Raw genomic sequence first — 15,655 nt, forward strand, 5'->3', positions numbered from 1 at the left:
AAATCCAGAACAGCAAAGAAATTCAAAGAAAAAAAGCAAATTTATGGATTTCGGGACAAATTTTATTCACAAAAAGTAAAATTTGGCCTTGTAATCTTTGCCCGGATTCGGGTAGTCTTGTATAAGTTTGAATTTCATTTGACTCAGAAATAATGAGACGAGAAAATTCAATATCCGAGTGTTTTTTTTAAATTTTAACTTAAATTTGATTTTTTTTAATAGTCTAATCGAGCATTGTTGGTCCCACAAAATGAGAAATGGGCGAATGGTTATTGCAAAAAGCAGTTTTAATACACTTATGGTCACGCAATCCATTTTCAGCAGGATAATCGAGAAAGATCAGATTGTAATCTTTCAGTTCTGAGCGACTTGAACAATTTTGATCCCTTCACTGGGATTAATCAATTATGACCGTTCACATAAAACCAACTTTTAGTGTTATGACGACGATTAATAAAGTGCACTTATTCTCCTCAAAAAGTGCGCTTAGGCTCATGCATCCAGAACACCAATAGTAAAATGCCATTTTTTCCCTTCAGCTATCCCCGCAACAAGTTTTTTTCGTTTCCGTCCCATGTGCCTGAACTTTTTTCCGTAATCAGTTTTCATTTTAATAATGCTATCGGGGTTTGAAAATTGTCGACTTTGAAACCTTGAAACAGCTAGTGTGCAAACTAATTCGTGCCATTAACGCATAAGGCGGTATTTATTCTGCTCATAGGTTGTTCCAAAAAGAATTGAGACAATGTATTTATTGTTATTTTTTTAGTTATTGTTATATTGAGACAAAGTATTTATTGTTTTTTTTTTGCTGAGAACGTTTGTTTTCTTGGCATAGCAAAAGGTGAGAGAATTTCAAAAAAAAATCAAAAATCATTTTGTTTTCAAATTTTATCATTTTTTTTCAATTGAGATTTTCAAAAAATGTTTTGAAGAAGTTGAAGGAAGTCGGAACATTCAAGGTTTCAGTACGAGGCCAGACTGTGCACTGGATAGGCGCTTATTTTGTGTCTATATGTTCTTGGATTCCAGAAACAAGTGTTATAACATGTTCTAAAATGTAAGTGGATTCCAATGACAGAATTTCATTGAAATCCGCGTACAAATACCTGTAAGGTAAAATTTGTCGGCCAAATGATTTTGTTGCGGACTCCGCATCGAGCAAATATAGGTAATTGTTCTGGATTCCGAAAAGGTAAGCGAACTCAGCAAGTGTCAGTAGATTCCGCAATTTACAGTTTGCGGATTCCATTTACAATTTGCGGATTCCACCTACAGTTGCGGACTCCGCGACAGCTTAAGTTTACCAAACACATATATTATTATCTGTTCATGGATTCCACAGATTTGTTCCGTATTCCACAAATTTTGTTGCGGATTCCGCAAAATTGCCTATTTTTGGAGCAATACAATGTTTTAGCTAATTGTCCGTGGAATCCAGAACAGCAAAGAAATTCAAAGAAAAAAAGCAAATTTATGGATTTCGGGACAAATTTTATTCACAAAAAGTAAAATTTGGCCTTGTAATCTTTGCCCGGATTCGGGTAGTCTTGTATAAGTTTGAATTTCATTTGGCTCAGAAATAATGAGACGAGAAAATTCAATATCCGAGTGTTTTTTTTAAATTTTAACTTAAATTTGTTTTTTTTAATAGTCTAATCGAGCATTGTTGGTCCCAAAAAATGAGAAATGGGCGAATGGTTATTGCAAAAAGCAGTTTTAATACACTTATGGTCACGCAATCCATTTTCAGCAGGATAATCGAGAAAGATCAGATTGTAATCTTTCAGTTCTGAGCGACTTGAACAATTTTGATCCCTTCACTGGGATTAATCAATTATGACCGTTCACATAAAACCAATTTTTAGTGTTATGACGACGATTAATAAAGTGCACTTATTCTCCTCAAAAAGTGCGCTTAGGCTCATGCATCCAGAACACCAATAGTAAAATGCCATTTTTTCCCTTCAGCTATCCCCGCAACAAGTTTTTTTCGTTTCCGTCCCATGTGCCTGAACTTTTTTCCGTAATCAGTTTTCATTTTAATGATGTTAATGGGGTTTGAGAATTGTTGACTTTGAAATCTTGGAACAAGTAGCGCGCAAAATAATTCGTGTCATTAACGCTTAAGCGGTTATTTATTCTGCTCATAGATTGTTCCAAATTGAATTGATACAAAGTACTTATTGTTATTTTTTCGTTATTGTTATTTCGAGACAAGGTATTTTTGCTATTTTTTTTGCTGAGAACGTTCTCCTACTTGGCATAGCAAGTGGTGAGAAATTTTCAAAAAACAAAAAAAAATGAAAATCGTTTTGTTTCCATTTTTTTGGAAGTGTTATCGCAATTTTTTTTTTCAATTGATAATTTCAAAAAGTGTTTCCAAGAAGTTGAGGGCAGTCGCAACACTCAGGGTTTCATTATGAGGCCAAACTGTGCAATAGATAGGCACACAATTTTGTGTCTGTATGTTCCTGGATTCCAGAGAGAACTTGTTCCAAAATGTAAGTGGATTCTACTAACAGAATTTCAGTGGATTCCGCGTACAAATACCTGTTAGGTAATTTTTGTCGGCTTATTGATTTTGTTGCGGATTCCGCAACGAGCAAATATAGGTAATTGTTCCGAATTCCGCAAATGTAAGCGGATTCTGCAAATGTGTGTGGATTCCGCAAACTTATGCGGATTCCGCTTACAGTTTGCGGATTCCGCTCACAATTTACTTAACACATATATTATTATTTGTTCATGGATTCCACAAACTTGTTCCGGATTCCACACATTTTGTTGCGGATTCCGCAAAGTTGCCTGTTTTTGGAGCAATTTTGAGTCATACAGTAATTTTATGGATTCCGGGACAAATCTGATTTGTGGCGGTTGCGGAATCCGCTTACAATTCACAAAAAGCACAGTTTGGCCTCGCAGTTTTTGCCTGGATACGGGTAGTCTTGCATAAGTTTGAATTTCATTTGATATAATGAGACGAGAAAACTCAATTTGAGAGTTTTTTTCTGTAATTTAAGTTGGTTCTTTATAGTCTTTTCGAGCATTGTTGATCACACAAAATGAGAAATGGAGCGAATGATTATTTGAAAAAGCAGTTTAATGCACTGTTGGTCACGCAATCCATTTTCAGCAGGATAACCGAGAAAGATCAGATTGTAATCTTTCAGTTCTGTGCGACTTGAACAATTTTGATCCTTCGCTGGAATTAATCAATTATGACCGTTCACAGAAAACCAATTTTTAGTGTTATGACGACGATTAATAAAGTGCACTTATTCTCCTCAAAGTGCGCGTAGGCCCATGCATCCTAAACACCATTAGTAAATTGCCACTTTTTCCTTTCTGCTATCCCCGCAACAAGTTTCTTTCATTTCCGTCCCCATGCGCCTGATGGCAAAATGTTGGGTTCAAGAGCTATTATGATAAAACAAGGCTGCAAATCAAGCAAAATAAAGTGATACGTTGACCCTTTAAACCCCATCCTAACGGGACCCAAAAATCCCAATCGCTCTGAAAGTACAAGTCGATTTCAACGTCAAATGGCTTTAGTGATGATTCACTTTTACTCCCACAGAAATTAAATTTTGTGTTAAAATGATGGTTAGTTTGTGAAAAAATAGCCTTTGCGAAATAGCCTTCTTCATGTAAGAGTTGCAATGCATTTTTATCGAAGAAATTGTTTCAGTGCCTAAATAAATGCTGTTTGATTGAACTCAAACTCTCCATCAAAATGGAGCTTAGTTGACATTTTAGTCTCGCCTCAATTAAAATTCAAATTGAAGCTTGGAGGGAAATGAAAGAAAAGGGATTTTGATCACTTTTGAGACGGGATTAATTTGAGAAGAGACAGCTCTATTGATGGCTTTGTGTCTCTTCAGAGGGTACCTCATTCTGGCAAATACGTGTGATTAAGGCAACCTTATTGGTAAACCGAAAAGTTCTCAAGCATTTGTGCGGGTGAAAAATCAGATTTTTTACTGCGGTAATTGCAAAAGTCAAAGATACACGCTTTAATTACATGTTTCGATTTAAATTGTCAATGATTAGACAGTCAAGATTGTGAAAAGCCTAAAAAATAATCTAAAATCGCTCTTATTGCAATACTGCAATAGATGAAGAGGTGCTTATACGAAAGTGGGTTCTCCATATTCATTGACCAATCAAGACATATTGATTAAAAGATGTTAATGAAATGAAAAAGTTTTTGATTTTTGTTAAATAATAATACAAAAAAGCACCATTTCAAAAAAAAAATAATTGAATAGTTTATTGTTTAGTAAGAACTAACGACATTCTTTTTTCTGGGTCGACAAATAATTTATTTCATTTTGAAGACGTCATCAATTTGAAGACGTCATCAATTTGAAGACGTCATCAATTTGAAGACGTCATCAATTTGAAGACGTCATCAATTTGAAGACGTCATCAATTTGAAGACGTCATCGCGCACCGATGGCAGACTTTCTGTTGACTGTCACTGAATGAACCCTTCGAGCAAATTGAGAGACGGCGGATCATTGATGTTGAAAACAGTATCAAACAAACAATTCATTTATCATGAAGATCATGAAGGTGCATCCGGTGTATTTGGAATTGGTCACAAAAATACAAAGAATTAAGATTTCGTATCCAGCTCTTTTTTGTGAGAACGCGGACTATCTTGCGCAAAAACAAAGAGAACAGGGGCGGATTTAGGGGGGGGGCGGGGGGGGGGGGCGGACGCCCCTCCCCTCAGGGATTCGACCCCCTGCCGACCCAAAGGGTCCCCCCTTTGATACTTTTTCAGAAATCCATTTTTGGCCGACCGACCCTAAAATTTTTCTAAACGCGCCTTTGGCGCCAATATATACTAATTTTGAGGGGGAGCGCGCGCCAAAAAAACGCGATTTTTTTGTCAAAATTTTTCAAAAATTGCCCAAAAACGGCTTTTTTGACTGTTTTTTCAAAAATTTGCCTGCGGCGCAGAAAATTTAGCCAAAGTAGGGCCAAAACAGTGCTTTGGGAGAGCTCGAAAAATCAATTTGGTCGACCTAAAAAAAAAAAAAAGGTCGTCAAAATTTTGGAAAATTTTTTGAAAATCCGCCCCCCCCCCTCGAGAAAATCCTAGATCCGCCCCTGAAAGAGAAGCTGGACAAGTATACACCAATGTGTGGATAGAGTTTTGTTTCGATTGGTTGTAACAACTTATTAAAGGGAAAACATCCATTTTGTGTTTGTTTTTAACAATACAACTGGTGATGTCTTTAAAACCTAGAGTTGATAACTTCCAGAATTTTTATAACATCTTGAAGTCTAAAAAAGTTTTAAGGATAGATTTTGCTGAAGGTTAAAAAATTTTTTTAATCTTCAGCACAATCTATCCTTAAAACTTTTTTAGACTTCAAGATGTTATAAAAATTCTGGAAGTTATTAACTATAGGTTTTAAAGACATCGCCAGTTGTATTGTCAAAAACAAACACAAAACACAAGAAATATAAACAAATCTAAGCAAAACAAAAAATTGAAGGCACTGCAGACATCTTATGCATAAGAAACATATCGAGATCTTTTTCGGTTTCTTCAGGGAGCCGTGTATAGTTTGTAAAAACAACAGAAGAATCAACCACGCAACTGAAATGGCAGCTCAAAAATTTTTTTAAAACAATTGATTTTTTTTTCATTCTGAATTATTTAAAAATGCCCTAGCTTGAAAAGTACTAGCATGGGTCAATTTTAAAATCATTTCATTTGTCTATTAACTAAAATGAGCGTATCTACTGAACTGGAGCTGATTTGACATTTTAATCCCACCTCAATTAAAAATCAATTGGGAACTCGGAAGGAATTGAAGATTTTTTGGTCAATTCTGAGACAGTATCAAACCGATAGGAGACAGCTCTATTATAGGCTTTCAGTTTTTTTAGAAGGCTCCGTATCCCGGCTAATATGAGTGATAAAGACTGAGTCTGAAACCAAAACTTTTCTAGCAAATCTGCAGACGGAAAAACAGATATTTCAGTGGGTTTGAAAAAATGAAAGATAAATGTCCGTTTGTATACTTGGTGGAAATAAGCTTAACTCCGAAAGCATTCAAGATTTCAAGATGCCCGACAAAAAAAATTGAAAATACTGTAATGCCAATAAAAAACGGAACTTGAATGAACGATGGCTGTTCATATTTACTAATTGGGCAAACCATATGGAAAAAAAACACGCATTATAAAATCATGTTTTGAATCTTGTTGTAAGACTGATATTAAATATGTAGTGTATTTTTTTCTAAATATTTGTAACGTAAAACAATGTATTGTTCAAAAAGTACAAACAGTTGGGACAGATTGCAAATGAGAATGTACCGAGGACAGTGTGAGGTTTGTTTTAAAATATATAATTTTTGCCGGCTGGCTGAAGATAGGCAAAATTTTCGATTAATTGGGACTGAAGGCACTGCACCCTTGAAACAACTTGAGATACAGCCAATTCAGAATGCTGAAACCGTATCAAACGAAGAACTAACGAAATAATTAACGTGCAACTGCTATCAATGAAACGGATTCTTCCAACTTTCAAAGAAAGTGTAGGAATTTTTGCGGTTTTTTCAAGGGACGATTTTTTAACTGGAATTTTTTAGCGCAACCCCCCCCCCCCCCCCCTCAGGGATTCGACCCCCTGCCGACTTAAAGATTCCCCCCTTTGATACTTTTTCAGAAATCCATTTTTGGCCGACCGACCCTAAAAATTTTTTAAAGGTGCCTTCGGCGCCAATATATACTAAATTTGAGGGGGAGCGCGCGCCAAAAAAACGCCATTTTTTTGGTCAAAATTTTTCAAAAAGTGCCCAAAAACGGCTTTTTTGACTGTTTTTTCAAAAATTTGCCCTAAAATTTAGCCAAAATAGGGGCAAAACAGTGCTTTGAGAGAGCTCGAAAAATCAATTTGGTCGACCTAAAAAAAAGGTCGTCAAAATTATCAGCCCCCCCTCGAGAAAATCCTAGATCCGCCCCTGGCTTTCAGGTCATCCCTAGTTGCATCGTCGGAATAATGAAATTATAAATTTTATTCAAAACCAAAAAATTTTACCCACCGTAGAAGTATCTTGTAGAGCAAAAAAGTAAATTCAATGTTTTTTTTAGTTTGTTTGGATAGTCGTGTGTAGTTCGTAATAATTATGAAGAACAATTTATCAAAATTAAAAAGAAAACAAGGCAGCTCAAAAAAATCAAAAGTCAGTTTTTGTATATAAGAGAAAAAAAAATTTTTTAAGAATACCAAAACTTGTAACACACAATAAGAGGCTTATTTCAATTTCATTTATTTTTACCAAAAATAATAATCTGAAATTAAAGCGTTTTTATTTGTTTCACGCTTACTAAGACTTCATTACTTTTTGTTTTCGAAAAATTATATCAATTTCAAGACAGAGTGGTGAAGCGGAGCTTCACATCAATCGCAATACAAAATAAAAATAGTAGTGCAAGCTGGCAGACAAGAAAAAAACCACAAAGTCCAAAAAAAGCAGAAAAAAAACGCTTCAAAAATCCAAAATACATGTGTTGTCATAAAAAAAATTTGAACTATAAGTTCTATTCTAAAAACTTTAGAGTTTTATGCGATCTGGAATGAAGCATTAGACCAATGTTTTCTTTGAAATGGCCCCAGATTAGTTCACTGAGCTGATAAAATATAAGCCCAAATCATTGAAGCCGATTAAACTTTTTCAGCGAAAAAAAATGCAAAATTAACGAAGTCAAGGATAGAAAAATTAAAAAGTGCAGGAAAAATCCATATTACTGAAAGCAATTAGATTGAAAGTTATATAAAAAAAATTAAATTTTATGATGTGTTCATTAAGCCGACAAAACATAAGCAGACAAAAGATATACCGACAATTTATGGAAAGGAATGTTTCGATTAAAAAAAACAGTTCTGGTGAAATTCGAACCCACGAGCTTTGCCGTCCCAGGCGTATTCTTCACCGTCCATATTCGTGTTTGATAACGCTGGCTAATGGCAAGCGTAAATAGTTTACAGATTGCTCAAACTTCATTTTGGTGTGCCTATCACCGAAGGTGAGGATTAGCAGGTTTTGGACGCTAACTCTACTGCTGCAAACCTGACTTGAACTCCATAAACCGAAAATGCTAGTCATACAATTCCCTAAAATAAGTCTACGAAAAAATATTAGTCATACAAATTTCATACATTTTGCTAAAAAGATTTCATCGACTTTTCAAAGATCTTTTCTCTTGTTTTGGCATAAAAGTCGGTGTATCGTACTAAATAAAACAGAAAAATTTGTTTTCAAAAAAATGCAAATCAACAATTTCCATATATGGAAATTGAATGACTAACATTTTTTGATGGCGATAACAATTTTTTTTCCAAGTAATTTTGATATTGCCTCAAATTTTTTTTGCATCTCAAATTTTAAAAATAATCATCGTTGAAAATGTTTGCCAAAGTTTAAAAGTTTGCTACTTTTGTAATACCATTTGTGTAAGACAGCTCTAAGTCAATTCAGGTCGTTTTCTATGCATTGTAAATGCAGAGCTGTCCAACGTTTGGTGACTCCAGCTCTGCGTAAATCAAGTTCTTTGTCACTTGCGTTCCGGTTACGAACACAACACAAAAATTTTCAGAAATTAAATTCAGAAAAAAAATCAAATTTTTTGGTCTATGGAAAAATACTTATCATACAGTTTTCATATTTGGAAAAATTTATATCATAGAGGTTTCATACAATTTTCTGTATGTATGGATTTGTATGGAACTGTATGGTAAGAAGTTTTTTTATTTAAGGAAATTGGACGATAAGAATTTTTGGTCAACCCGGGCAAGCGTCAGATTGAGAGGGACGTTATCTCATACTAATTTTTTAAGACGAATCATCCACGAGAGAAAGAGCCAACATGGGAGCTTTTCGCCTCTTTGAGGATATATATTGTTGTATATATGTTTAACAATTTCAAGCGCTTCTTTTGCTGATATTAGTTATTTTACCCTCAAGCAACGAGCACGAATCAGGGTGGGCCCCGAACATCCGACCTTTCGATTCAGAAGCGGAGACATAACCAGTTCACCACTTTTACCCAATAAGTCACAAGAAGGCCATTCATTTTGATTTGAGTTGCATTAAATTTTTTAAATTTTTTTTAAAATTCTGTGATTTTCCGATGTTGCCAGGAAAAAACGGTTGGAAACTTTGCAAAAAGGGTTGTGTTTTGTTAGGTAATCAAAAGTAATTTTTTAAGCTTTATTTTAGCCCTAAATAGTAACTATGTCTAAATTTGGATCACTGCCTATCTACCATTTGCTTGACATAATTGATAATCCGTTACAAATCAAATCATTTCAATTCCTCTGGCGTTCTTCTGGTTCAAATAGAGGCGCTCAATTTTGAACCAGAGCTCAATTCCTCTGGCTCGGTGATTGGTATTTGTTAAATTAACATCATAAAAGTTATGTTTAATCTTAATTTTAATTATTCTAATTTTTAGAAAGAAAAGCCTATATTAGCCCGAAATGCTGATTCCCTCCTAGAAATTGTTCACAGTTATAACCACTATAACCACAGTTATAATCACTGCAAAGTAAAATTTCGCTACTTGTCAATGCTGCGTTTGAACTATATGTTCTGGGTGGTTAACTGTTTTGAGTCTGATAAATTTTCGGTCTGTTAAACACCTTGTCTGCTAAAAGACCTTGGTGTATAAGGTTCTGACAGAAAAAGATGCATCTTGTAAGACTCTGATTTGAGCATGAACTTATAAATTCTTACAAGAAAATTTTCGTAGAACTTACTAATAAATTTCGAGTCCAACTAGAGTTCGACTAAGATCTGACAGATTTATGCATTAAGTTACAAATTCCTCCTAGGAAACTCTAGGAAACTTCGAAGATCTTTCGGAGTCGGCTAACAACGGGCTAGCAATTAAATTACCTGGCGGGGGTTCCAGCGTTGTCTCCATTGATCCAGAAAGTGACCCAGCTGACTAGTACTAGCGAGGCTGCTGGCACGTACACCTGGTACAGGTAGATGGAGCTGATGCGTCTCAGACTGATCAGAGCTTCCAGGATTACAAAGTGCTGTTTGCCATAGGCAGCTTCATAAGTGGACACCGACATGTTCAGGATCTCATAACTAAAATAGAAAAGATGGCCCCGTATCCGGCGCGAAATTCACGCCAGGAACCTGTGAAAAATGCAGGTTCAATATCTTTAATTCACTGAACTAAGATTGACTCGTTTATTCTTTAACGGTTAGCAACAGTGAATCCAAACATCGCAGACTAAACTTAAGGTTGACAGGTATTAATTAATTAGTAGCCGCACCAGACACATAGCTAACCAATGGCGCCAACACGTAATATATGATTAGATACTATATATGACATTCCCTCAACAATCAATTTTCAAACAACTGTTTTAAAAATTATCCAACGGAAATGTTTGAGTTTTAGACCAGCGATAGTCCACCCTCTCCCTGGGCATGAGTTTTAGTTTAACAAGTTTCTTGAGTTTCCTTTTTCACTCCCTCTTTCAAATGTGCCTTCCTGCTCAATTAGTGTCCCGCTCTCTGTCTTCCTCTCCTTTGGATGTTCTCGCTTTCAATATACTATCTATCATAACCCCGCCGAATTTAGATACCGCCGTCCGCTTCCTGGTACTTTTCCGTGATCCTGTTCCATCTTCTGATTCTTGACTAGAGTATGATACGAGACGTAAGCGTCGTACTCGTTCCCCTTTCTTTTTAGAATGTTTCCCCCCTCGTCCTTCGTTACTCAAATTTGGGGCACTCCCCCCTTGCTCGTTGCTCATAGTCTGGACCTCCGTGTCCACCCCCTGGGATTTTCCAGCTCCGCTTCCTTCGGATAAGTTTGGTCTTCCAATTCCGTCTTCTACATCGTTATTCATTTTTGGTTCATTTCCTTCCACATCTCGCCCTGGTGCTATTGTTGAGTTCCCTGCGTGTTTGGAAATTGTTATTGGCTCGTACTCCGAATCCGAATCGTCCTCCTCCGCTGGTGAAAATTCTCGCACTCTGTTATCAGCCTTACTCTGTGCGCTTGCTTTACTCTGTGTGCTCGTCCCCGCCGCCTGTTCGTTCGCTGCTCGCTTTAGTTCCGCCCGACGTTGCAATGCACTCATAGCTGGGAGTGGTAGTGTTAGCTTACTCGCGGTAGTTGGCGCGTTCGATTTGATGACTTTCTCGGCAACCCCACTTTTCCTAAGTACAGAGCCATTTGCTAGAGTTATAGTGTGCTTAGATTCGCGAATTACTTTTTGGTTTATGGGTCTATACCTTTTATTGCTATCCTTGAGTCGTTGGAACAACAGTTCGGTCCGTTTACTTGGCTGTTTAGACTTTCCCCCACAAGCCTGTTTCCCGTCCCCGTCAGCCATTGGTGTTCCATCCGCCGCCGAAACTAGTTGATTTTGTGTCAGTCGCCTAGGGTGATTCATATGATCGACATCAAACTCCACGTCGGATCGTTCTTCCCAATCCGTTGCCAAGGGTTGGATGTTCCTCGGAGCTCTGGGGTCAGTAGAATCTAAATAGGCAGATTTTTGTTTCAACACTCTGGCCCAGTTTAGGTTTTGCAGGGTTGGCTTTTTCGTAAGATTTCGCAGTACCGTATTGGCTTCTCTGCCGTGATGAGCCTCAAACGGCGATATCTTGAGAGTAGCATTTGGGGCAAATCTTAGAGCACTCAAGGCTCGTTCTATCATTGATTCTAAGTTTCCACTATCTTTTTCTTTAGCGTAAGTTAAGACAAAGTTTTTCAGACTGCCAATGGTACGTTCGACACACCCGGTGGCGCGATGATCATTCACGGGTGAATAAATTATTTCAATTCCTTCGGAATTGCAAAATGATTTAACTGCATTCGATGTGAAACTTGTACCTTGATCCATAAAAATTTTCCTAGGGACACCATGTTGAGATATGTATTGTTTAATGAACTTAAGGACCTTGTCGCTTTTATTATTTCCGCAGATCATTGCAGAGGGCCAACGTGAGAATCGGTCAACCGCTACCAAGACATATTTACTTGATTCATTTAAGTATCTAATTGGACCCCAAAAATCAAGCTGTAGGCATTCGTTCGGCTCGCGTGGTTCATAGATCTTCCCAACATCACCTTTGGCGCATAATGGTTTAAGGCTTTTACCTGCATCGGTGCATTCCTTGCATCCATCCGCAGCTGCGACTAAACTCCGGTGGAGATAGGGAAACCAGACATCCCTCGCAGCGTCGAACATACTCGAGCGCCCATGGTGAAACGCATGTATCCGATTAACCACAGCCTTCCTGAGTGGTATGGGGATGACGAGTCGTTCGTCCATCCACAGACAATTTTCCCGCACGTGGAAACCATGTGTGTGCTGTCCGAGGTAGGCACCCATTGCTCTGACCTTCTTTTCCAAATCCGGGTCCTTACTCTCCACCAGTTCTTTTATTGCGCGCATCTGGGGGTCCCCTTTATAGTTCGCTTCCACGAGCTTCAGGTTGAATAGCTCCGGCAGTGCACTGCTTTTGCGGACTATCTTGCAGTCCCGGGGGATTACTGACATGATGACGTTCCCTCCTGCTGGGTATGCCGCCGGAAAAATTTCACCTCCGAATGCCGAAGGAATGGAGATGACTGTGTTGCATCGAATGTCCCTGGTGTGATGCGTCTCCGCCTCCAATCGTGCATCCACAATCTCCACCTCGCTGCTACTGCCGCTCGTTATTTCTGGATGTTTCAACAGTAATTTATTTAATTTCTTCAAATTAAGTGATGTCATTGTAGATATGTGTATTTTGTTAGATCGATAACTTGTTTTGTTAAATAGAGGACTACTGTTTACTGTGGAATTAATATCAGACTCACGTAGTTTACATTCGGTGATTGACTTTACTACTTTTGCGCTTTCCCGGTCATTACACTCAGCTATTCGTTTTAGTGGCTTCTGATTGGTCAACCGATGGTCACGCGTTTTGACGCCCTCTTCCGGTGGAATGTTAACTTTATCGTTTCCAACTTGAATATCTTTAGCTGAAACAATTGATTCCTTTGATGCTTTGATGATCCCTTTATTGGTATCAATATATCCGAGTGAATTGGTAATTGATTTCAATTTTGCCACTGTGAAAGTGTTATCATAAAGACTAACTTTCGTGGCTTCCCCCACCGGATGCCTTGAAAGGTAATCCGCCAGGCCAATTTTAGCCCCAGGCATGTGTTCAATGACAAAATCAAAGGGGATAATTCTATCAATCCAGCGAGTTAATCGACTGAACATAGTCTTGTTTTTCTTATTGTTCCCATTCAATAAAGATAGCAAAGCTTTATGATCTGTCACCACAGTAAATTTCCGCCCGAAAATATAATTTCTGAAGTATTCGGAGCCCCAAACTACGGCCAGCATTTCTAGCTCATTCGTCGAATATTTCTTTTCGGCCGCATTTAAAAACCGGGACGCAAATGATATTGGTCGCCAACCCTCGGTGCCTAGTTGTTCGAGTACCGCCCCCAAACCGTTATGGCTTGCGTCGCACACGATACGTATATCCTTATGTACGTCGAAATGCTTAAGTTCTACAATGTTCGCGACTTGTTTCTTAATCGATTCGAACGCTGTTTGGCAGTCAATTGTCCAGAGGAATTCGTTCTTCTTACTTAGAAGTGGACGTAGAGGCGCCGAAGTTTCCGCTAACGCCGGTAAGTATTTGTGAAGACTATGGATTGACCCCATGAACAATTTCAACTGAGAGAGCGTTTTCGGGGCGGTTAATTTGTCAATTGGATCTGTTTTCCGCACCATTGGTGTAATCCCTGATTTCGTAATCCGGTGGCCTAACCACTCGCAAGTATTTTTCGCAAATTGACATTTTTCTAGCTTCAAAGCCATATTTTCTTTATCGAGTTTCGTTAAAATCTTCTCCACTAAAGCGATATGTTCGATCTTGGTACCTTTCGAAATTACTAATATATCATCAATGAAAGCATGCGCGCACGGAAATTCAGCCAGAATGGCATCCATGACCCGTTGAAATTCCGCCGGCATGGTTGTCAATCCGTAGAATCCTGTTTTGAATCGATATGTACCGGTAGAACGGCCTCCCACCAATGAAAAATTGCAATGTTCACTAGTGTTTTCATTTAAAGGAAGTTGACCGTATGCGTACGTGAGGTCCATCGTTGTAAAAAAAACATCCCCCTGTTTGCGTTCGCTGATAGTTTGCCCTACGATGTCCATTAGTTCTTCAATATTGGGCATTTGGTATTTATTCTTATGCACTTGTTTGTTTAGTTCTCTAGATTCCAGTGCAAGTTTAACAGAACCGTCCTTTTTCACGGTGATGACAATAGGTGAAACAAAATATTTGTCTGAACATTCTTCCAACTTTTGGATATGACCCTGTCCCAACAGTTTTTCAATCTCCTTATCGACTTTTTCCTGTAATGTTATAGGTACTCGCCTACCTTTTTGTTGAATTGGAGTTAGGTTTTTGAAGAAATCTGCCTGCACCTTATAATTTCGAATGCGCCCTACCCTGTGAAAAAGATGTTGAAATTGCTTACAGAAATGTGTCTGCCACTCATCCAGGTCATTGTCCATCGCCACAGTTCCTTCCGTGGTATGTATGCTTTTCACCCCTTCTGTCGATGGTGCTTGTACCAGCATCAGTCCTAGTGAGGGCATTAAATCCCTGCCAATAATAGACGGTCGGCACCCTCCGATGACGTTTATATCCGACGAACAAGTCCATCCATTGGAATGAAGCGTGACTTGCATCTTTCCCAGAAATTTTAACGGATTGTTTCCGTAATCGCGGAATTGGTCGTCTTGTGGATTCAGCGGTTTCAATTGTACGTTGACTGTCCCCAGGATACGTTTTAGTTCCCCAATAGTGAAGATGGATATTGGCGAACCACTGTCAATCCAGGCTTGAGTTGCTTTGCCGTTGATTCTTAAGGCTAGTTTGGCCCCCGCGACTTTTAATTCCGTTTCCTCCTTCCGCGGAATTGACATAACCACATACTCCGTCGAACTATCCGAATCCCATCCATGTGCCGGTGTCTTTGAATCAGTCACCCATCCGACAGAACTTCCGTAATTGGATGCACTCTCCTCCGGATAATCTTGGGTAGTCCCGCCATTGGTGTCATCCTCATTTATCATGCCTACGCGACCCCTATTCGCCGATCGACGTCCTCTACAAGTTCGCTCATAGTGTCCCATTTTCTTGCAAAAATTGCAGGTTACATTTCTTGCTGGGCACTTTGGAATGTGGTCCGGGGTAAAACCACTCTGGTCGCAATTGTAGCACTTGCGATCTGCTGCTCCTCCGCGGCCCCTTGTGCCGCCCCTGCCAAATCCACGTCCGCCCCGTTGGAATGGACGACGGTACCCTCCTCTAATTGCGCTTATAGGCTCCGCTTTAATTTGTAGTGAACCCGCTGGTGCCGCAGTAAGTCCCCCACCGGATACTTTATACGACTTTGCGTATTTGTCCCCCCGTTCATATGACAAAGCAATCCGGTAGACCTCATCTGGTGTCTTAGTTGAACGGCATAGCTCCGTTTGGGCTTCCTTGTTGGACATATTTACTATGAATACATCACGTAACACCCGTCGTTCCAATGTTCCCAATGAGCATCTAGCGGCTAGTCCACT

General features: G+C 38.6%; 2 protein-coding genes across 14 annotated transcripts in view; both read right to left on the minus strand.

Annotated features, from left to right (window-relative positions):
* Nucleotides 1-15,655, minus strand: part of LOC134856990 (sugar transporter SWEET1-like) — a 468,950-nt gene that overhangs the window by 214,971 nt on the left and 238,324 nt on the right. The window lies entirely within an intron of this gene.
* Nucleotides 1-15,655, minus strand: part of LOC134856956 (gamma-aminobutyric acid receptor subunit rho-2-like) — a 35,925-nt gene that overhangs the window by 16,496 nt on the left and 3,774 nt on the right. For all 12 annotated transcript variants that reach the window (XM_063873264.1, XM_063873266.1, XM_063873265.1 and 9 more), the window contains one exon: nucleotides 9,927-10,127. In XM_063873264.1, coding sequence (XP_063729334.1) covers nucleotides 9,927-10,127 — 201 coding nt within the window. The remainder of the gene's footprint in view (nucleotides 1-9,926; nucleotides 10,128-15,655) is intronic.

Source organism: Symsagittifera roscoffensis, chromosome 1, assembly GCF_963678635.1.
Source record: "Symsagittifera roscoffensis chromosome 1, txSymRosc1.1, whole genome shotgun sequence".
In the NCBI taxonomy this organism is placed as follows: Eukaryota; Metazoa; Xenacoelomorpha; order Acoela; family Convolutidae; genus Symsagittifera; species Symsagittifera roscoffensis.